General features: G+C 41.9%; 4 protein-coding genes across 11 annotated transcripts in view; 3 read left to right on the top strand and 1 right to left on the bottom strand.

Moving 5' to 3' along the window:
• Window positions 1-4,543, top strand: part of cables2b (Cdk5 and Abl enzyme substrate 2b) — a 30,188-nt gene extending 25,645 nt beyond the window's left edge. The window contains exon 10 of the mRNA XM_035645314.2: window positions 204-4,543. Within this exon, the coding sequence (XP_035501207.1) occupies window positions 204-350 (147 nt within the window). The 3' untranslated portion in view covers window positions 351-4,543. The remainder of the gene's footprint in view (window positions 1-203) is intronic.
• Window positions 2,794-9,780, bottom strand: LOC118316976 (CMRF35-like molecule 1). 3 transcript variants are annotated; one of them, XM_035645326.2, is made up of 7 exons: window positions 9,625-9,780; window positions 8,107-8,457; window positions 7,640-7,807; window positions 7,368-7,466; window positions 6,721-6,749; window positions 6,464-6,625; window positions 2,794-3,486 (listed from the first exon to the last, which is right to left on the bottom strand). In XM_035645326.2, exons 1-7 carry the CDS (start codon window positions 9,659-9,661, stop codon window positions 3,460-3,462), a joined length of 873 nt encoding a protein of 290 aa, XP_035501219.2. In that variant the 5' UTR covers window positions 9,662-9,780; the 3' UTR covers window positions 2,794-3,459. The 3 variants fall into 3 exon arrangements, with proteins under 3 accessions (XP_035501219.2, XP_035501217.2, XP_035501218.2); XM_035645324.2 differs by lacking the exon at window positions 2,794-3,486 and adding an exon at window positions 3,510-5,234; XM_035645325.2 differs by lacking the exon at window positions 2,794-3,486 and adding an exon at window positions 3,510-5,234 and having other exon boundaries at window positions 8,107-8,454; window positions 9,625-9,773.
• Window positions 9,781-11,278: 1,498 nt separating this feature from the next.
• Window positions 11,279-15,653, top strand: LOC118316979. Of its 5 annotated transcripts, XM_035645334.2 has the most exons (6): window positions 11,280-12,038; window positions 12,256-12,467; window positions 13,361-13,711; window positions 14,521-14,637; window positions 14,730-14,769; window positions 14,884-15,653. In XM_035645334.2, exons 2-6 carry the CDS (start codon window positions 12,431-12,433, stop codon window positions 15,176-15,178), a joined length of 840 nt encoding a protein of 279 aa, XP_035501227.2. In that variant the 5' UTR covers window positions 11,280-12,038; window positions 12,256-12,430; the 3' UTR covers window positions 15,179-15,653. The 5 variants fall into 5 exon arrangements, with proteins under 5 accessions (XP_035501230.2, XP_035501227.2, XP_035501225.2 ...); XM_035645337.2 differs by having other exon boundaries at window positions 11,279-12,467; window positions 14,542-14,637; XM_035645332.2 differs by having other exon boundaries at window positions 11,280-12,467.
• Window positions 15,654-15,884: 231 nt separating this feature from the next.
• LOC118316977 lies at window positions 15,885-19,270 on the top strand. 2 transcript variants are annotated; one of them, XM_035645329.2, is made up of 6 exons: window positions 15,885-16,067; window positions 16,574-16,699; window positions 17,665-17,985; window positions 18,201-18,311; window positions 18,407-18,441; window positions 18,555-19,270. In XM_035645329.2, exons 1-6 carry the CDS (start codon window positions 16,025-16,027, stop codon window positions 18,663-18,665), a joined length of 747 nt encoding a protein of 248 aa, XP_035501222.1. In that variant the 5' UTR covers window positions 15,885-16,024; the 3' UTR covers window positions 18,666-19,270. The 2 variants fall into 2 exon arrangements, with proteins under 2 accessions (XP_035501222.1, XP_035501220.1); XM_035645327.2 differs by having other exon boundaries at window positions 15,886-16,067; window positions 16,574-16,909; window positions 18,555-19,269.
• The last annotated feature ends 1,000 nt before the right edge of the window (window positions 19,271-20,270 follow it).

The raw sequence follows: 20,270 nt of genomic DNA, 5'->3' as shown, positions 1-20,270 counted from the left end.
CATTTTTTTGATCAGTTGGTTATGGTGTCAATTCCCATCTCAAATTACCACACGATGGTTTAGACGAGTGTCTAATTATTTGTTTTTTATTATTTGAAATTAACAAAATAAGAATAGCGAAAAGACAAGGAAGTAAAACATGTTCCTGAACATCAAAACGTGTTAGTTTGTCTCTCACTCCTTCTTCTCCATCGTGTCTATAGAAGCTGGAGGAGCGTTTCCGGATCAGCAGGAGGGAGCTGATCTCGTTTGAGTTCACCATCCTGGTCGCCCTGGAGATGGCGCTGTACCTCCCCGAGAGTAAAGTCATGCCACATTACAGGCGGCTGATGCAGCAGCAGCAGTTATAGCAGTGCCTGTGCTCCACAGCAGGGCGACACATCGATCCCTCCCTCCAGACACTCGCAGCACCTTTCATCTCCACACTGTGACGGACGGATCCTCCGGCTCCGAGGAACCCGCCTCCGCTGTGCTCGCGACGCAGACGCCAAAGTTCAGCCACACTGTGACGGCAGTGGAACAGCAGGCCTGGTAACGCCTGGCTCAGCAGCCCAGAGAGCAAACATCACTTTCTTCCCTCCTTCAAACACCAAAGTGACGACACACTGTGACAGTTCAGCAGCAACGTGCAAAATCACCAGACGTCAAATTCATCACAACCCTCCAAATCAAGAAAACTTTAAATTTTTAACCCGATTTCCGTATCAGGCTGTGATTTCTGTCGGCTGATTTCAATAACGGAGACTCAACAATAACATGCGTATGAAATGAGATACTTCTGCAGTGGAAAAAAAGTTTGAGAATATGAATAATTGTTATTGGACTTAAAAGACGGGGAAATATTGCATTTTACAATAGCATCCAATCGCTTACAGGGTAATACACATAACAAAACACTGAGAGATGATTATGGAAGTTGGTTTTGGTTTTTGTATGGGAAAAAAACGTGTACAGGGTAATACACATAACAAAACACTGAGAGATGATTATGGAAGTTGGTTTTGGTTTTTGTATGGGAAAAAAACGTGCGCAGTTTCTACAAATTCAGAGAAATCTGAAACAAAATGAAGGTCAAAACTCAGAAAATAAGGAGGCTGCAGTGAATTTTACCTTCAAATCGAATCAGAAAAATCAAATTCTAAGACAGTTTCAAACTCGCAACCAATCGAATCGCTGCCTTCACTATCCTAATTGTTTTCCTGATTCCAGACTTCTCCTTAGTCTGGGCCCAAATGTAACCATTATGAGCCTTCAGTCTAAAAGTGCCGTGTTCGCCGCCTCTGCGGCACCGTGGGCCAGGTCCCTACACAACTATGAGTTTTGTGCATTTCGACAATCATATTTATTGCATCTTAAATGAACAGTGCCGAATGTTTCCCCCCAAATTACTCTGATTATTAGTGGGATCTAAAATTGGGGAATTTAATTTAAGGCGAAAACTTTAGCCGCTGGTCGGATCCATTCATTTCATGAGGTCAGCACTTCTCTCGGCATGGTCCTGATATCTTATCCTCCGCTTCTCACCGAGCCGGTTTTCAAGGTTTCAGCTCTTTTTTTAAATTTTATTCTTCCTTTCCACTCTCACTCGCTTCATAGCGCCTTCTCTCTTCTCCCATTGCACTTAAAGCTCCATTGGAGAAGTTGAGGCACCACAACTGTAGTCAGTCAGCAGGAGGACAGTTGTTCCTTTTCTGCCCACAATGTTTCCCCTTGAATCCAGGGATTCAAACCGCCAACCTAAACTTCACTTCTCTGTATATTTGACCTCGTTGCTCTCATGTTGTCGTCGTCGTCCCCCTACGGAACGATCGGCAGGCTTCAGCTCGCTCTGGTGGTCGCAGAGAAGCAGTGCAGCCCTTAGGATAAACGCTGTTATCATTAAGGGAAAGCCCTCGAATCACAGCTGGGCGCTGCCATCTTGCGCTTTTCACGTCATTCGGAGCCAGAGTCGTAATCGTGGAGTGCAAGTGCGATATCGCGGCTCCTCCTGATAACAGGTTCCGGCCAAATCGTGAGTCAGTCTCAGCTGTAAATCATGACTTGTACTTGTGTGACATGAAGGAGGTGGACTTTATGACCTATACTGCATTCAGCCGCCAGGGGGCGACCAAGATGGTTTGGCCTCACTTCATGTCACAAATACAGAAAACCCAGTCGCTGTCAAGTATAGAAATGTAGGCAAAGCAACCGGAAACTTCCAGTGCAGCAGAGGCAGCGCTTCCGCGAGAGGGCGGCAGGTCTGTCAGCAGACAGTTAGCATTAGCATTAGCAGCTCGTGAAAGTTTTATTGCAGAATCTCGCCGATGTTGCCGCTGTTATTTGCATATCATGAATATTCATAGTCTCCGAATTTCTCAATGAGGGAGGGAGAGCGTGGATGGTTTCCAGCCCCATTTCAGAGGGTTGTTTATAAACTTTTTTGAGGGTAAACGATGTTAAACAAAGTATTAGGCAGGGCTGATTATTTTTTATATTCTTTAAAATGTGACTGGAGTGGCTCTTTAAAATACAGACAAACCGGTCAATAAATAAGAGCATAGTTGATGAATTTAAGATAACGGAATATTGATCTTTTATTACAGTTACATCTTTGGGGTTTATACTTCCTGGTTGGAAACGATTTGAATACGATAACTTTGGGTGGAACGAGACGTGACATTAATCATGTTGAACAGAAGCAACTCACTGTGGCTGCAGACGTCCTGGTTCCGTCTGAACTGTGAAGGAACCACATTTCTGCCCGAAAAAAAAATCCTGTCCATGAACTACTCTGATGGGGGAAAAACAAGCTCATCATTCTGATATTATTTATTCTGTTTTCACTGTATCACACAGACATGGACTTTGAACCAAACGGACGCCTCGGACAGGATGCTTCTGATGGATTTTCTTCCGTGTTCCAGCAGTAAACTTTTTATTTTTTATTTCAAACACTGACACGATGGAACATTGTACCTGCTTTATCCAAGATCATGAACTAATGGGCATTTTCCTTTTAAACCGTTGGTCACAGGAGGCCATGTTGGAGGCAACACATCTGCACAAACGATCTCTGTAAAGCCTCTGTTGTTTTTGCACTTTGCCCTTTTTTGCTTCTCAATCCTAAATCTTTATTTTATCACTAGGTAACAAGGGTAATAATATTTTTCTACATGTGAAGTATCTTATTGTATATCGAGAACTGACCGAGTCACTGAAATGTATTTATAACTAATAATCCTCCAGATGAAGGATGGTGTTTTAAATTGTCCGGGTTTCAAACGCAGTCAGAGCTGAAGTCGTCCCACAGGATCAGCGAAGGTTTTAAGATTTAAAACATGATTCTTCATCTCGAAGGTTTTCTCATCTGTGTTCTTCCACAAATGTTGTTATCCTCTCGTGCGATAAAGCGGCCGTCTACTTTGTAGTTGGGGGTCGCCTGGACTTTGGAGCAGGAGAGCCGAAGGTCTTCACTCTGGACTAGAGCTCTGCTACATGACAACGAACCTTCAAAATAAAGGCACGTGAAACTTGTTTGATTAGTTTAATGCATTAGGATGAACTTTTCTTTTAGAAAATAGTTTATACAATGCAGATGTTTCATATCAATCTGGCCTAAAACTGTACATGATAATAATTTAACACAAAAAAAACAAAAACATGATGCAGACTTGGATTCCAGGTTCGGGTCGATGCAGAACTCTAGTTTTAACAGTTTGTCCGTTCAGGCCTCAGTTTTTTCCTCTCCTGCTCTGAACAAGGTGACGAAGGTGAATCCACGCTGCGCAATTTGTACTTGGACACTAAAGAGCAGAGTCGTATAGTGAAACTGTTCTCGAAGTGGAATCCAGGAAAAAGTGAAAAGTATATTTTGGCTTGAGACTCTGCTTGAGAGTAGAAACGGCACGCGACCTTCCGACGTCGTCTTCTCTACATTAGAGAGTTGTGATATTGATTCTATGCAGCTTTTTATCCTGTCAGCGTGACCGTCCTCCTCTCCCTCCCGAGTGTGTTTACCTTTAATGTGCCACAGCGTTTCTGTTTTACGTGACACTCCTTTATTTGAACATCACACGCACATGTTGTATTAGTTTCTTGTTTTGTAATTTTGACTCTTCTTTGATCACTGTAAGGTTGTAAAGGGAAACATTATCCATTTGATTGTCTTCCATTTTACTGTTTTACATCTTAAGTTAAATAGGTTTTTGCAATGTGTTTCTTCGTTCCTTTTAAATCGACAACATGGACAAGCAGCGTTGCAGTCAAGGAATCACATGACGTGAATCTGTGTTAATATTATGTTTGTGTTCAGTTGGTGTTGCCACATTTGTTTGAAACACGTGCCGTGACCCCGATGGACAAATGAACATTAACGGTAAATCAGGTTAAGTTTATTTTCAACAATATCAACCTGCTTGCGGTGTAAACAGCTGCTGTTCATACTGTAGTCGGACACACTGCAGTAAGAATATTTATAGAAATGTTTTGTAAAAGATAAAAGACCATATACTGTTTAAAATGCCAATGTATGTCAAATTTATTTTAATTAAAAATATGTAATTTACTGTTGTGTTGATAATTTTATTGACCATTATTTAAATACATTCAGTAACAAGTCATATAACTTTCAAATTATTACCAAGTAATAAAAAAGGCCCACAATGTCCCTGTAGGATGTAATATTTCATACTATATTATGTCATAAAAATGTCATATTAAGCCATAGTAATGCCATAGTAAAGTATTTTTTAAATGTCAAAATACATTTAATTATAAATATATTTTTTATCTGAAAATATAGTTATTTAAGAAATATAGTGAGTCATAAAAATATCTTAGTAAAGGAAGTCACTAAAGCCACTAAAACCCAAATAAACTTATGTTTTGAGGCAAAAATATAACATGCTAGGTTATTAAAAATGTTCACTCAGATGGGCAAACGGACAACCTAAAAACATAAAGCTGTCAACAATGGTTTCTGAGAAAAACAATCGTGTACAGAGCTTTTAAACATAAATACAGTATCAATTCCATTTTGTATCTACTAATACAAAAAATAATTCCCATCAGAGGCGACGGGGTGCAGAGGAAGCGAAGCGTCTTCGTCGTGGCTGGCTCTGACTCACTTAAGCAAGCCGAGGCACGGAGTAGATGACAGTACTGACGTCGCCGTAGAGGCCGCCGTTGGGCGATGGAGCCGCACCTTTGTGAGTGTTCACCTCAGAGTAGGTGAGTGCACTCGAGTCCTCTTCAGCCTAAGACGGGTACAAGTGATCACACCGGAGTAAATCTCCATGAATGTGTTGTTCTTTTATAACCTACAGAGCTGCAAAGATCCCAGAAGATTATATACTGTACTTTTAAATTGTGATCACGGGCGTAAGCATTGGGGGGAAAAGGGGGGGCCAGACTACCCAGGGCCCAAGGGTGGGAGGGGCCTGGAAAGTCTGGAATTAAAAGGTTTTCTTGTTTGTAATCAGTGTTTTCTCAGTAATTAGTGTCGTAACATGAATTCAAAATTGACTGAACACATTTGTTGAGAGACTGAGCTATGCATTTCAAAACAATTGTGGCGGTTCTCCGAGGGCCCTCTCAGCCCTGACAAAATGGGGGGATATCATCGCTAAATTGGCTTTCGCGACATCGCTTCACGCGAATACTTTTCCCTCGAGTTGAGATATTTCAACTCAGGCGATGCAGGTGAGTTGTTAACACAAATATCCGCGGAAAATATGTGCCGGTCAGGTGCATTAGAAACCTCAACCAGGTCACGAATATGAACTGAATATAAATGAATTCACTAACTAATTTGCTGTTAACAGTTCACTGTCTGTGACAGAGTATTATGGGATGTTTTATGGCTTATAATATTGTCCACCAATGACAAATTATTAGAGATATATCATTATTGCAGAGAACTGCTGTAAATTGTCCCACTCAGTACGGAAAACATACAGATTGACTCAAGTTTTAGTTTCTTAATAGTTCTTCTCTTTAGGTTCTGATATTCTTATAATATTTCAGATGATAAAAAATATTTTCACTGGCTTTTCCGGAGGATCACTTAAAATAAATGCGCTTCCTTTTACCAGAAGAGGAAGCCACACAGCTGCGCTCGAACAGTGTTTCATTTTGTTTTGTCTGAGCAGCGTTTTGTGATCAGTTTATGATTATTTACGTTTATCTTCAAATCTATTGTTGAGTATTTTTGATTAGTATCTGCATTTCGGAGCAGCCTCAAAGCAACTACCACAAATCTATAAAGTGTCTCTTTGTTGAAAGGCAGTCAACAAACACTTTTGCCTCTTGATTGCCACGGTAGATGTTATGTTTTATATTTGTTCTCATAAAACACTCTATTAAATGAGACATTTTTTTTCACATATGCTCATAGAGAGTGTTGCGAGTTTTTAAGTATTGGGTGTTGCATACGTAATTGTTTCAATGGATTCAATCTAAATGCACCGTTTCTGCTGTGACTTACTTCCTTCTGAGAACAAGGTGCGGTGACAAGGCTGTAGCAGTCTGTAGTTTCCACTGCGTTTGGCTTGGCGTGTTGTGCGAGAGAGTAAACCGTAGAAACCTGGTCAGGAGGAGATCTACTCCCTCCGCGCTCCTCTCTGATCTCCTCGTAGGTTCGGCTCTCCTGCAGGCGGAGGAGGAGGAGAAGACTCACATCAATATCAGCTGCTTGCACGAACACCCACGGCGCTGAAATGACCCACCTGTACTCAAACTCACCTCATCCTCCGCTAGAGACTCTGGAAATTCTGGAAAAGGTGAAGCTGTACTTAGTAGAATTGGACTTGTTTGTTACTGTCACATACACACTGGCGCGAAAAACATGCAACTGTGAGGAAGCTACATTTCCCCACGAAAAAGAACTCTGCCTTTTTGAACGTGTCCAAGCAGTACGTCAAAAGTGGAAAAGTTGACATTATGTTACATGTTGTGCATTAACAAACATTTTTTTAATCGCCTCCGCCACGGACGTCGTGTTTTCATCCAAGTCACTTTGTTTGTTTGTCGGAAGGATTACTCAAAAACTCAGAAACGGATTTCCACAAAACTTGGACGAACCAACAAGAGTTTGGCGTGCATCTGGACAAAGGGGCCGATCCAGGAAACTTTTTCCTCAACACTGTGAGATAGGGCGATTTTGTTGTTTTTAATATTTTCACAGATTTCCCCACAGAAAAATTCATGGCACCTTGATGAAATCCAAAATATTTGGGGGGACGGATATTTTGTGCAGATCCAAATAAGAAATCCACATCGAATGTAAAAGTGCGTGCGTGCGTGTGTGTGTGTGTGTGTGTGTGTGTGTGTGTGTGTGTGTGTGTGTGTGTGTGGTGTGTGTGTGTGTGTGTGCGTGTGTGTGCGTGTACCTCTGGGTTTACTGGCCCCGTTCCTGCAGAATACCAGCAGAGCCACTAATAATACGATGATCATGAAAACCAGAGTCAGGCTCACGTACAGCAGCAGATCTGTGGTAGAAGTACAAACGTTTGTTTTTACTCTGGAACTTTTCCGGGTCGATGTAAGTTACATTGTTCCTTGGAGCCTGCACAACTGGACCAACAGCTGCGTGAGGGACCCGGAGGGTCTCCTGTTGAATGCAGTGCTGTTGAACTACGACACCTTCAGATGTGTGAGTTACCTGGACCTGCAGGTGACGTCTCAGGCTGCTTGGTGCTTTCATTGCCGGCCGATGAAGGCGTGGAGCTTCCTGCACTGGAGCACGAGCTCTGAGTCGTCGCGGCGGAGGCTGCTGGGACTGTTGCCGACGAGGGTCGGACAGTCCGGGTTGGTTTCAAAGTGGCTGTGGCTGTGAACAACCAAATAATCAGAAAAGGGCAGAAATAAAACCTGGCGACCTGGTGCTTTTCTCCTGAAATCGTCTGCAAAGAGTCAATCATTTTTCTGTTACTCACGCCAGAATATTAATGAACCAAATAGTTATGTTGAGTTTTTACCAATGATCAGTGATGGAAATAAATGACACTTTTCTTTAAACCAAACATATCAGGTCATTTGAAACTCAAGTGTCTCACGGGAAACAAAGATGTTTTTCACACCTCGAGAGACGTGAAGGAACATTTCTGTGACTTTTCAGTAGAAACTCACCGCCTCTGACGTTGATCCTAATCTGCTCGTATCCATCTTTACCAAGGGATCTTTTCAAACCACACTCGTACGATCCTGAGTCCGACATGGTCAGCTGCTTGATGGTCACATGAACTAATGTGCTTGACACTGGATAAAATCCTTCTTCATATCGAATGATATATCTGCCACTCTTCTTTATGTCGTCTTCTGTTTCTATAAGAACGTCTCCTTCTCCACATTTCTCCTTACAGAAGAGTCTCTTCTTTCCAGATAAAGAAAATGAGCATGTAACTGTGATGGCTCCTCCTTCTGTTCCAGTCCAGACGACCTCTGCACCAGCGAGACGTGTCTTACTGTCCTGCAGCGCTGCTGAAAGGAAGAAGGATCACAGTTACTATCTTCCTGTAAGATCCTGCAGGCTGATGATGAGAACTCCTGCTTCACACTGGGAGCTGCCCACTTCTACCACAGTCGCACAGCGACTTGATTCAGTTTTGATATAGTCCCAAAAAAAATAATTTACTGTCATAATTAATTCAGGAGTTCGATGAAACTGAACTTCGCTGCTACTACCTGATTATCAGGTTTGTGCTGATAGTCAGACGAGAGCATGTGCAGGAGGAAGTGACATGAAGCTGCAGTCATGCCAACCATAACAGGAAGTCGCAGAAACACCGCCATCCTGTTAGGTCCGATCTTTTAATAAATCGTTATCAGACCGATCTACTCACTTTGTGCTCAGACTCAATGTGTCTTTAAAACGGGCTCTTAAATATCACTCCGATAATTGACATGAATATTTAATATGGGCTGGAAGAATTGTCACGTAAAACAACCGTCAGTTTGCTGCTGTACGAAAATGATCAGACCAGCAGTCAAAAAAAGGTTTTGAATTATTGTTCCGTCAGATATTTAGACTGTCGGGCGTCACATCTGTGCAGATGTCGTTTATGAATCTTCACATCCGACGCACCGCACGATATTCTGTCAATGCTTATTGAATTTCTTTACTTTAATGTTTCTGTTCCTGACGACACGCCCCTCAGCTCATTTTTGCCTCTTTGCATGTGGAACAAGGTGTCAAGGTTTTGGTCGTGTGGTTTAACACATCTACAGTTGTAGAGCGGTTTACCGCCGCTTCACTCTTCCTCTCAAGCTGCTTGTACTGAGCAAATTACAAATGACCATTTTCCTGTCCTCAGCTCAAACATCACTCAACTTGCAGTTTCACTGAGCAAAGTGGTTTATTAAAAAAACAAGAGGCACCACCTCTGTATACCTTTGAAAATGTTGGTCAAATATGTTTTGGCTGCGACTGAGACAGTGTCAGTGTTTCGAGTGTAAATACAAAAAAAAGGGGAACTAAACGCGTACTGTGAAGCGTACAAGTTTGATACAGGAACTGACTCGTACGTGAGGTGATCACTAGTTCTGGTGATGAACTACAGGCGACTCATCTGACTTTGAACATTTGACTCAGAAGAAAGAAAGAAGGAAAATCCTAGGAGAAAAGACAGAAAAGTGAAGTGTACTCACAGAGAAAGAAGCAGATCAGGGTGTGAAGGACTTTCATGTCTGAGGCTCTGATGGTCTTTTCGCCGCCTCACTTCTCTCTTCGCTGGCGAAGCAACTTCTGACTTCTCTAAACGATCTTCTCTGCGACGAGGAGTCCCTCCTCCAACTCAACACACACTCGACTCACCACTTCTCTGCATTAATCACCTCAGCTGCATGTCGTGCACGTTCATCTGCAATTTGACATATAAACTCTGCTTGTGTGACTTACGTTAATAAGTGACTCCTGTGAATAATGACACTGATGCAGTCTCATAACATTTACAAGATTGTGGACAGCCAGTGGAGAGTTAACAACCCTGTGTGTGCGTTGTGTAGAATATTTGTGTGTGTAGAAAATATCTGTAACTATTTTGCATCATTGCGTCAATGCAGAGCTGTGTGCAGCGCTTGTGCCCCGCTGTTAATCGTTCTCTATTTAGCTCTCTCTCGCTCTCTCTCCCTGCTCAGGAGGGTGGTACTTCACAAAAGTACAGTAAGGGCTTGCAGTGGGGGGGGGGGGGGGGGGGGGGGGGGTTTGATTGGTCAAATACTGCAGCATTTTATTTCAGACTGTCAATCTCCACAATAGCTCGTTTTCATTTTGGGTGTTTTGAATGTGCTTTGTGAATACTGCTCGTCTCTTTTCCAGCGTTGACTCAGTCCCTTTTGAAAGCATCAAATCACAATGTAGAGCAGCATGAATTCAATGTGCACCAGTTGCCTTCTGTTGTTGCAGTGTTGGTTGATTCACATAGCACCATCGTTGTGGCGCAGCCTTCCGCATTAGCGCCGCCTGGTGGACTGAAGTGGAACAGCTTCATGGAGCGGTCGGTTGTTCATGTGTCAGCAGCCTAATTTACCTAATCTCCCCCCCCCCCCCCCCCCCCCCCCCCCCCCCCCCCCCCGGTCTTTAGAACCTGGTGGTAACACAGGTGAACAACGGTCTGCAGGAACCTTGAAGCTCTTCCTGGGACTAAAAGTTCCAGGTACGAGCGAACTGTGTCGTCTCCCCCACAACAAATCTGCTCCAACAGTTAATCAATCTGGAAAAACCCTCCCAGGTAATATCCCCACAAAGTTGACTGAACATCTGTTCATGAGTTGTAGGGTTGATTTGAACACACACACACACACACACACAACCACACACACACGGGTGAAAACAATATTCTTCTCCCAGCAATGCTGTGAGGCAACAATGTCTTTACTTGGGAGAAAGAGATTTTCACTGCAACGAAACCACGAGAAGAGTGAGTACGTGATGTTGTTGTGGGGGAGAGCGAGCGACAGGGAAAATGAAATGAAATGAAAACCTAGCTGTAACTTCCTGCTGGACTTTGAAGGAACCTCGAGTGAGGAACTACAGGTCGGTTAATAGATCAGAGACGACTAGTAGTCGACAGTTCTGCGGTTTACTGATGTTCCTTCATCAGAGTTAAAAACAGAGGTGATGCATCAGACAAGCAATAGTCCAAAAAGCATCATATTCTTTTCCCCCGCTGCTGCCATTGATAATCATATCAGTTGTTGATTGATCTGCTGGTCCTTTTACTTTTTTTTGTCTATGTTGCCAAATAAAAGGTTATTTCCTCCAACGGAAGAAGAGTTGCTCACACACCGAACCTGTGCTGCACCGCCCTGCGTCAGACTGAGGCAGCACCATGACGACCACGTGCAAGCCGCCATCGCATCTGAGGATGTATCTTCGTGCCCCAGCTCTGTCGACCGCGCGTTTCGATGAGGGCGTCGTCTTCCCTGCAGTCATTCCTACGGAGGGACGTTCGGCTGCGTTCAGCCTCAGTGACGGGGAAGGAGGGTATAAAATCATCTCCCTCAGCTGTTTTGTTTTTTGGTGAAATCCACCTGTGCTGTTGATGAGACCAGTGTTTCCATCACACGGTGCTGCAGGGAAGACACATTGGTTTTCTGCATCTGATTCTTTTTACATGCAAATTTTGGCTGAACTCTGTATTTATAACATCGATAAAATATTGTTTTATATTGTAGTTGCTGCAAAAGTGTATTTTAAAGTAGATGGGGTAACCACATGACACAGCATAGTGCAATATGATTTTTAATGCAAACACAGCTTCCTAATATCAATACACGTTATTTTTATAAAGGACTTTTGAGGACTTTATTCAGAAAAAAGAGTCATTGGCATAAATGATCACCGTAAACCATAGGAATGTGTATCAGTTCATAAGCATTACAGGCAAACTTACTGTACATGGTAACTCTTAAATTAAAGGTTAATATTGAAATAGCTTTTTTCATATTAACATTTGCAGGACGCATCTGTTAAGCAGTTCAACAAAAGACAAAAAATGGAAGAAATCAAACTCATTTTGAAACCGTGCTGGGACAAATATTCTACACAAGGCACGCGCGGGGTATGCTTCTGGATATCAGTTATATCTGGGTGTACCTAATAAACTGCAAATATTATGAACGATTTCAGAACTATGGTGAGTCAGTGCATCTTGCTGTGTTTTCATACTGACCAAAATATAAAATGACTTCTATTGAGCCCAGTGAAATAATTTTTTATGCACAAGTGTCACTAAGTAACGTAAGTCACGCAAGCAGAGTTTATATGTCAAATTGCAGATGAACGTGCACGACATGCAGCTGAGGTGGTTAATGCAGAGAAGTGGTGAGTCGAGTGTGTGTTGGGTTGGAGGAGGGACTCCTCGTCGCAGTGAAGATCATTTACAGAACTCAGAAGCTGCTTCGCCAGCGAAGAGAGAAGTGAGGCGACGAAAAGACCATCAGAGCCTCAGACATGAAAGTCCTTCACACCCTGATCTGCTTCTTTCTCTGTGAGTACACTTCACTTTTTAATATCTTTGCTCCTGTGATCTTTCTTTTCTTTTCCTTGACACAAAACACATGAAGCTCATACATTTTTTTCCGTGGCAATCAAAATACATTCGAGCAACATTTTCAAAAGAATGCAGAGTCGCTGGCTCTTGCTCCCAATAACTTGTTTTTTTTAATAAACCACTTTGCTCAGTGAAACTGCAAGTTGAGTGATGTTTGAGCAGAGGACAGAAAATGGTAATTTGTAATTTGCTCTGTACAAGCAGCTTGAGAGGAAGAGTGAAGCAGCTCTAGAATTGTAGACGTTTTAATCAACTCCACCAAAACCTCGACACCTTGTTCCACATGCAAAGAGGCAAAAACGAGCTGAGGGGCGTGTCGTCAGGAACAGAAACATTAAAGTAAAGAAATTCAATTAGAATATTAAGTGACACAATGCGTTAGGTGCGTGGCTTGTGAAGATTCATAAACGACATCTGCACAGATGTGACGCCCCGACAGTCAAACTATCTGACGGAACAATAATTCAAAACCTTTTTTCTGACTGCTGGTGATTTAGTTTTGAACATATTCGTCAAGTTACAACTGAAACCGAGTTTCAAAATATAGTTTCTGTGACTTTCTGTGACGGTTGTCATGACTGCAGCTGCATATAGTGAGTTTTATCAAACTCTTCATCACCTATTTACAATCTGCACAACTGTTTTTCAACATTAATTACAGTTAAAGTCCAAATCTTTTTTTTCGGGGGGGGGGCACAATATCAAAACCGAATCAAGTCGCTGTGCGACTGTGGTAGAAGTGGGCAGCTCCCAGTGTGAAGCAGGAGTTCTCATCATCAGCCTGCAGGATCTTACAGGAAGATAGTAACTGTGATCCTTCTTCCTTTCAGCAGCGCTGCAGGACAGTAAGACACGTCTCGCTGGTGCAGAGGTCGTCTGGACTGGAACAGAAGGAGGAGCCATCACAGTTACATGCTCATTTTCTTTATCTGGAAAGAAGAGACTCTTCTGTAAGGAGAAATGTGGAGAAGGAGACGTTCTTATAGAAACAGAAGACGACATAAAGAAGAGTGGCAGATATATCATTCAATATGAAGAAGGATTTTATCCAGTGTTAAGCACATTAGTTCATGTGACCATCAAGCAGCTGACCATGTCGGACTCAGGATCGTACGAGTGTGGTTTGAAAAGATCCCTTGGTAAAGATGGATACGAGCAGATTAGGATCAACGTCAGAGGCGGTGAGTTTCTACTGAAAAGTCACAGAAATGTTCCTTCACGTCTCTCGAGGTGTGAAAAACATCTTTGTTTCCCGTGAGACACTTGAGTTTCAAATGACCTGATATGTTTGGTTTAAAGAAAAGTGTCATTTATTTTCACCACAACATTTTTTTGAAATTGTGAGGAGCGGCCAAAATGTCCTCACAGCGGTCGTTTTGAAACAAAATTGTCTCTCACATTTAGAGAAGCACACACACACACACACACACACACACCACACACACACACACCACACACACACACACACACACCACACACAGTTTCTTTAAACTCGAATAAAATAGCAACGCTAAAAAGAGGAAATACACCCTGAAGACTTGCTCTTTCTATGTTGCAGCAAAAATAACTGCACTATAATTAATGATGATGACGATCAGCTTTTGTGTCACAAAAGAATACATGCGAATGTGACGTACTCTGGAACCGTTTTGTGCAACAACCGTATTCAACACGACGCAGCAGGGGATGATACCTCTATAAATGAAATATATGATTATTATTATTACATATGAACAAATAGTTACGGACAATATATTAAATTTCTATCGATACATTCTTCTAAATATTACACACTGTAGATTATAAGACATTGGGTATTTTTTAAATAACTACAATATCCGTATTACAAGTAAGTATTGTAATACTACACGCAGGCAATACTTAATACAATCATATCTTAACTATAACCCTGGTGATTAGCCATCAGCAACACCACTACTGCAACTTCCAACCATCTTCATGAACATAATCGTGTTTCGATTGTTCCCAGGTTCACTCGTCTCTCATCCAGGTTGGACTTTGCCTCTGGTCGCTCGTCTGGTTGTGATGGTGCTGTTGGCCGCTTCAATACCGCTGCTGTACCGGTGGAAGAGAAGAGGCTGCGCTGGTGAGCTTCCTTCCTTCCTTCCTTGTACGTTCAGTGATTAAAAAACTTTCAAACAAAACCTACTTACGTACTTGTTGTACTTGGCTCCACAGATCTGAACGGCAGGACCTCGACCAGCGGAGATAACTACAGGTATTTTTCTTCTTCCTGTAGTTAAAAACCACCCGGGCTGTCACCAGTGTTCTTCAGGTGCGCTGTCATTCCTCGTGAAAAAAGCTCCTTGTAAAGTTCTCCTGTGTTTTCCAGTTCAGGCCCTATGACGGTCGTTCCCCAGCCTCCGCACTGGGAGACCCCGACCACAAGGTCGTGGATTCCGCGGCCTACGAGAGCCTCGACCACCACAACAGAGATGACCACATTTACTGCACACTCGGACAGCAAATGTGATTTTGAATCTGGAAACAAAACAACATTCGATGACATCCTCCTTCTGAAAGCCGACGTATATTTTTTGATGAAATGTTATTTCTTAACCTTTAACCCATTTTTCCCCTTCATGTATATTAATTGTGTGTTGTTATTGCTGTTAACAAATTACTAATGCGCATATTGTATTACAAAAAAACCCTGATATAAATACATACATACATAGATCACGTGTGAGATTTAGAATAAAATAATTCCTGTAAAGTCAACTGGATTATACACATATATACATAAATGCATACATACATATCTCAGTCAACATATTTATTTATAAAGAATTTAGTTGTGTTGAGAGGGGAATGTTCAGAGATTCTACAAATTGGCTGCGATGAAAAAGTTCATATTGTTACAGATATTTGTGAGACGTGGAATGTAATGTCACAATTTGTGGTTATGGAATACTTCTTTTGTTCAATTTTGCCATCAACTAAGTTGTAATGTTTTGTTTGGTTTCTATGGTAACTTTCGCGCTGGTCTGCACCACATTAAAAAAATGGTTTTGATTAAGATAAATCGAGGAATATTGCCAAGCTTTACTGCCACAACATGTAGAATAGATGCTTCTTGGCTAATAAACAAAATAAAGACCAGTGTAGTTGTGAAATGTGTCGATCCAACACCACATTATGTTTATTATCATTACCTTTTTGTCGTCAGCTAAACGGATGGATGCCATCAATTCCCAAAATATTTCGCTAATTTCCTGCTGCAGTTTCTGAATGAGGTCATCGTTCTCAATAACCGACAGGTTTATATTTAAGACAGAGGGTGAGATGTTGAGTAAGAGCTCAGTTCTGAGAATGACAGAGGGGGTGGGAGGGAAGAGGTTTAAGAGTCGCTGTAACTCAACTGAGGAGTTCAGTGGAAGTTAACGTGAGGAACTTCTCTTCCTTCATACACCAGACTGACAGACTGGACGGAGTAAAGTGATACATTATTTACCAACAGGGTCAAATTCAGAATGGATTTCTGCAGTTTCACTTTCAACTTCTTCATTTGGTTCGGTGAGTACTGATTATTTGACTTGTCCCTTTAATTCTGGGACACAAACTCTTTATGGACATTTTCTTGTGTAATTTAGCGCTCTGTACTTTTACATTTAACAACTCTACTCTGTGTTAGATCCATATTCATGGCACTTTGTCATTAATGTGTAATATCTCATGTCTGAATGATGATCCAAAGGAAATAATTTATCATTCATCATGAGTTTGATGTTGCTCTCGTGTTTGATGTCGTGCAGTTGAACCGTACATTATCATGTCCGTTAGATTAATCTGCTGATTGTTTGAGTGATCATAAGTTTTGCTTATAAAATATAGAGAAAAGGCCTGTTATCGTTTCCCAGAGCCCGAGGAGACGTCTGCAGACAACAATGATTTTCGGTTTAGAAAATATATAACAGCGCTTATACAACTGCTGGGACACTGCCAGCTGTTACACTTGAACCGTAACTGCCGAGATTGACATGTTTTGCAGTCTGATCATCAGAATTGTTCTTTCTTTTCAGCTGCACTGCTTGACGGACTCGCCGATCTCGTCCATTCCCAATCGGCCATTTATACAAAAATGGAAGGCGAAGATTTAAGAGTCGCGTTCAGCTTCGATGTGCCTGAAGGAAGCAAAAAGTACCTCCGTAAGACCAACTGCGAAGAGGAAGACACTCTCATTGAAACAAACGGGAACAGACTTCACACTGACAGATACATCATACGTTACAACAGCACTCAGAAAAAAGTGCACGCAGTCATCGAAGCGCTGAAAAAGTCCGACGCAGTATCCTACACAGTCGGCTACATCGCTGCGTCCTCTGTGGGTTCGTACGAGTTTGAGCTCAAAGTTCGAGGTGAATGTCCAAAGTTGACATAAAATTCTTTGTCCATGTACACTAACCCTGGACCAAAAGTGACTCATTTGCCTTGCTACCTTAAAGGGACAGTAGGCGGTTTTAATCCAATACACTTTTTGTAAAAATGATTTCGCTAGCTGGCGGTTCTGTGAGTCACGTGAATGACTTGTTGTCCAATAATGCAAATGAAAGAGGATCAGGACTGATTCAACACACATTGTGAGAGATGAGCAGGGGGTATAGTAAAGACTCATCCCTATTACATCACTATTACATCACTATTACATCACTATTACAGGAATTTAGTTTGAATTTTAGTGACTAAAACTTCTTGAAAAAATCAATTTAACAATGAATCAACTATCACATACTTCCTTAATTTGCTGCCAATCAGCCGACAGACAAATATTTTCATCCACAAAATTGAATTCAAAAATTTACTTTTTTATTCTATTGTTAATATTCTATTCTCTATTCTATTACTGTTATAATTTGACACTAAAAGTCTTCACTACATCCTCAGTTTTACAGTGCATCCACCACAGATCGCCGTGGCCGATTGTTGTTTATTGCAGATATATTTACATATTTAATTGACATTCAAGTGCAATGACAAGTATATTTTTTTAACTGCAAATGTCGCCCTCAGTATATAATGTTGTGCTGATAGCTTTTAATAATTTAAAGGAATCCTCAAAATTCTACAGTCAGACTGTAGTCTACCATATTTTCACCAGGCATCTTTTCAACAGATCTGTGTGACGAAGTCGTCGCTGGAGAACCCAGAGTCTACAGCGCCGCCGAAGGAGGAAACGTCACAGTCCGATGCAGCTTGTCCTTACATCCGCGGTGCAGGAAGTTCCTCTGCAGGGAGGAGTGTGACAAGTTCCTCATCGACACCAATGATGAGATAGCTACGAGTGACAGATACAAAATCAAGTATGGCAGCAGGTCAATGTTTAATGTGACCATCGGCAGGCTCACCGAGTCTGACTCGGGACGGTACAGGTGCGGTGTGGGAAGAAACCATGGCAAGAATACGTGCCAGGAGTTTGAGATCACGGTCACTGGGGGTGAGTTTCTAATGGAGATCATGGAAAATGTCCCTGTATGTTTCTGGAGGTCTGGCGATAGGCTGGCGACCTGTCCAGGGTGAACCCCGCCTCTTGCCCAATGTCAGCTGGGATTGGCTCCAGCCCCCCCCCCCCCCCCCATGACCCTTAAATGGATAAAGCGGTAGACGATGAATGAATGAATGAATGAATGAAAGTTGCTCCCACTCATCCAGGTGAAGTCTCTGCGCTGGTCGTCTCCGTGACTGTGGCCGTTGCCGTGCTACTGGCCGTCTCTCTTGTGCTGCTGCTGTGCCTCGTCAAATGCAAGACAAGCCATGTCCATTGTGAGTCATCCTCCGTACTCATGAGGCCTCTGCTCTTCCATAATCACAAATAGAAAAACAACATGCAAACACTTTTGTTGCGCTCTGTCCCGCAGATGTGAACACCGGGGCAAATGGCAAACCCAGAGAGGTGACCTTTAACCCTTTCCATTTCATCTCTGCAATCAATCACCATCAAAAAATGTCTGTTGCTGTCGGTTACCGCCGTTTTCAGGTGTGCCATCCTTTCTTTTCCCCCTGCAGTTTGCCCCCAGCGAGGACTCTGCCGCAGCCTCCAGACGCGAAGAGCGAGTGTACCAGGACCTCGACCCACACACCAGGGACGGGAACCTGTACTGTGTGTTGTCAGTTTAACAACACACAGAGAGAAGGAACAAATCATGTGCACGTGTCCTCCTTTGATTCAACCTCAGTGTGCGGATCAGTTCACTCTTTTGTGCCATATCGGTGATTTTCATGTCCGTCCAGTGTAATGTCCAAATGGGAAGTTGCTTATGAATTCATTGCTTTACATCATGCTCACATTTAGACGTCCTCGTCATCGAGACTAATGCAGTTATCGTTGTCTTCACATGCCAGGTTAGAGAAGTGCTGCTGAGCTAATTCGGCCCGACTCTCCTTAATGCAGATTTTCCGATTGAATTCATTTGAAGAGCTTGATCCCAAACACCCCAATAACTTGAGGTTATTTTCTTAACTGATACTGACGCATGCCACCTTTCACACCTTGATGACAAATGACATGTTTGTTTTTTCCTTTTAATTTTATCGATGAATGAATAAAAATACATATTTATCATTGCTGTAATGGAAAAGGAAGGTAGAACCACAGCTATATATATATATATATATATTGACATTTATTTAATAAGATATTATTACAATTTTTTTTAAACCATTCCATGTAATCTTTGTACCGCAACAACGCAATATATTACGATGTTCAAAATGACATTACAATAAAGTTACAAAAAAAATAAAATGAATTGAGAATGATTCTGGTAAACCTTTTTATCACATGCATAACTGACAGAGTAAGTACAATGTATCAACCATGATTTAATCTGTACAGTCATCACTCAGTTTTATTTCAATTAACAATCTTCAATCAAATAATTCCAAAAGAATTGTGGGAGTGCCCATTTATCAATACTTCTATCTATACATTTGGGTTTTCTTTACGTGTTTAGTTGGAAAATTCTATAATAAATGGATGAAAAGTGTCAATCTGAACAGAACCTGAGTGTTGTAAATCCTCAGTAATTTGATGATTCATTTCAGGTTCTGCTCATTTTCTATTCCACGTGTCTCTGAGCTGTTTGCTGCTGTTGTGTAGAACCGTGTGCCCCCGGGGTTGAACACCAGGGGGCAGTCAGGCTACATTTCCTCACTAGTTGATTATGGGTCCTGAAGTTCCCGGGGGCGGTCCAATTATCCTTCCTCTCTTCTATTCCTCTCTACTATTCCTCTCTACTATTCCTCTCTTCTATTCCTCTCTATTATTCCTCTCTACTATTCCTCTCTACTATTCCTCTCTTCTATTCCTCTCTTCTATTCCTCTCTTCTATTCCTCTCTACGATTCCTCTCTACTATTCCTCTCTACTATTCCTCTCTTCTATTCCTCTCTACTATTCCTCTCTACTATTCCTCTCTTCTATTCCTCTCTATTATTCCTCTCTACTATTCCTCTCTACTATTCCTCTCTTCTATTCCTCTCTTCTATTCCTCTCTTCTATTCCTCTCTACTATTCCTCTCTACTATTCCTCTCTTCTATTCCTCTCTACTATTCCTCTCTTCTATTCCTCTCTACTATTCCTCTCTACTATTCCTCTCTTCTATTCCTCTCTTCTATTCCTCTCTTCTATTCCTCTCTACTATTCCTCTCTACTATTCCTCTCTACTATTCCTCTCTACTATTCCTCTCTACTATTCCTCTCTTCTCTACTATTCCTCTCTA

The sequence above is a fragment of the Scophthalmus maximus genome, chromosome 3 (assembly GCF_022379125.1).
Source record: "Scophthalmus maximus strain ysfricsl-2021 chromosome 3, ASM2237912v1, whole genome shotgun sequence".
NCBI classification, from domain to species: Eukaryota; Metazoa; Chordata; class Actinopteri; order Pleuronectiformes; family Scophthalmidae; genus Scophthalmus; species Scophthalmus maximus.
Note: the sequence above shows the minus strand (reverse complement) of the source record. Positions and strands in the feature narration are given on the sequence as shown.

Excerpts from the sequence above, each read along its gene's own strand:
- LOC118316976 (XM_035645324.2), bottom strand. The coding sequence starts at position 9,661 with ATGAAAGTCCTTCACACCCTGATCTGCTTCTTTCTCT. Across the intron at positions 7,808-8,106 it reads TAGGATCAACGTCAGAGGCG|CCACAGCCACTTTGAAACCA; the intron begins GTGAGTTTCTAC and ends GGTTGTTCACAG. Across the intron at positions 6,750-7,367 it reads CGGGGCCAGTAAACCCAGAG|AATTTCCAGAGTCTCTAGCG; the intron begins GTACACGCACAC and ends CACCTTTTCCAG.
- LOC118316979 (XM_035645334.2), top strand. The coding sequence starts at position 12,431 with ATGAAAGTCCTTCACACCCTGATCTGCTTCTTTCTCT. Across the intron at positions 12,468-13,360 it reads CCTGATCTGCTTCTTTCTCT|CAGCGCTGCAGGACAGTAAG; the intron begins GTGAGTACACTT and ends TCTTCCTTTCAG. Across the intron at positions 14,770-14,883 it reads ACCAGCGGAGATAACTACAG|TTCAGGCCCTATGACGGTCG; the intron begins GTATTTTTCTTC and ends TGTGTTTTCCAG.
- LOC118316977 (XM_035645327.2), top strand. The coding sequence starts at position 16,025 with ATGGATTTCTGCAGTTTCACTTTCAACTTCTTCATTTGGTTCG. Across the intron at positions 16,068-16,573 it reads CAACTTCTTCATTTGGTTCG|CTGCACTGCTTGACGGACTC; the intron begins GTGAGTACTGAT and ends CTTTCTTTTCAG. Across the intron at positions 18,442-18,554 it reads CAAATGGCAAACCCAGAGAG|TTTGCCCCCAGCGAGGACTC; the intron begins GTGACCTTTAAC and ends TTCCCCCTGCAG.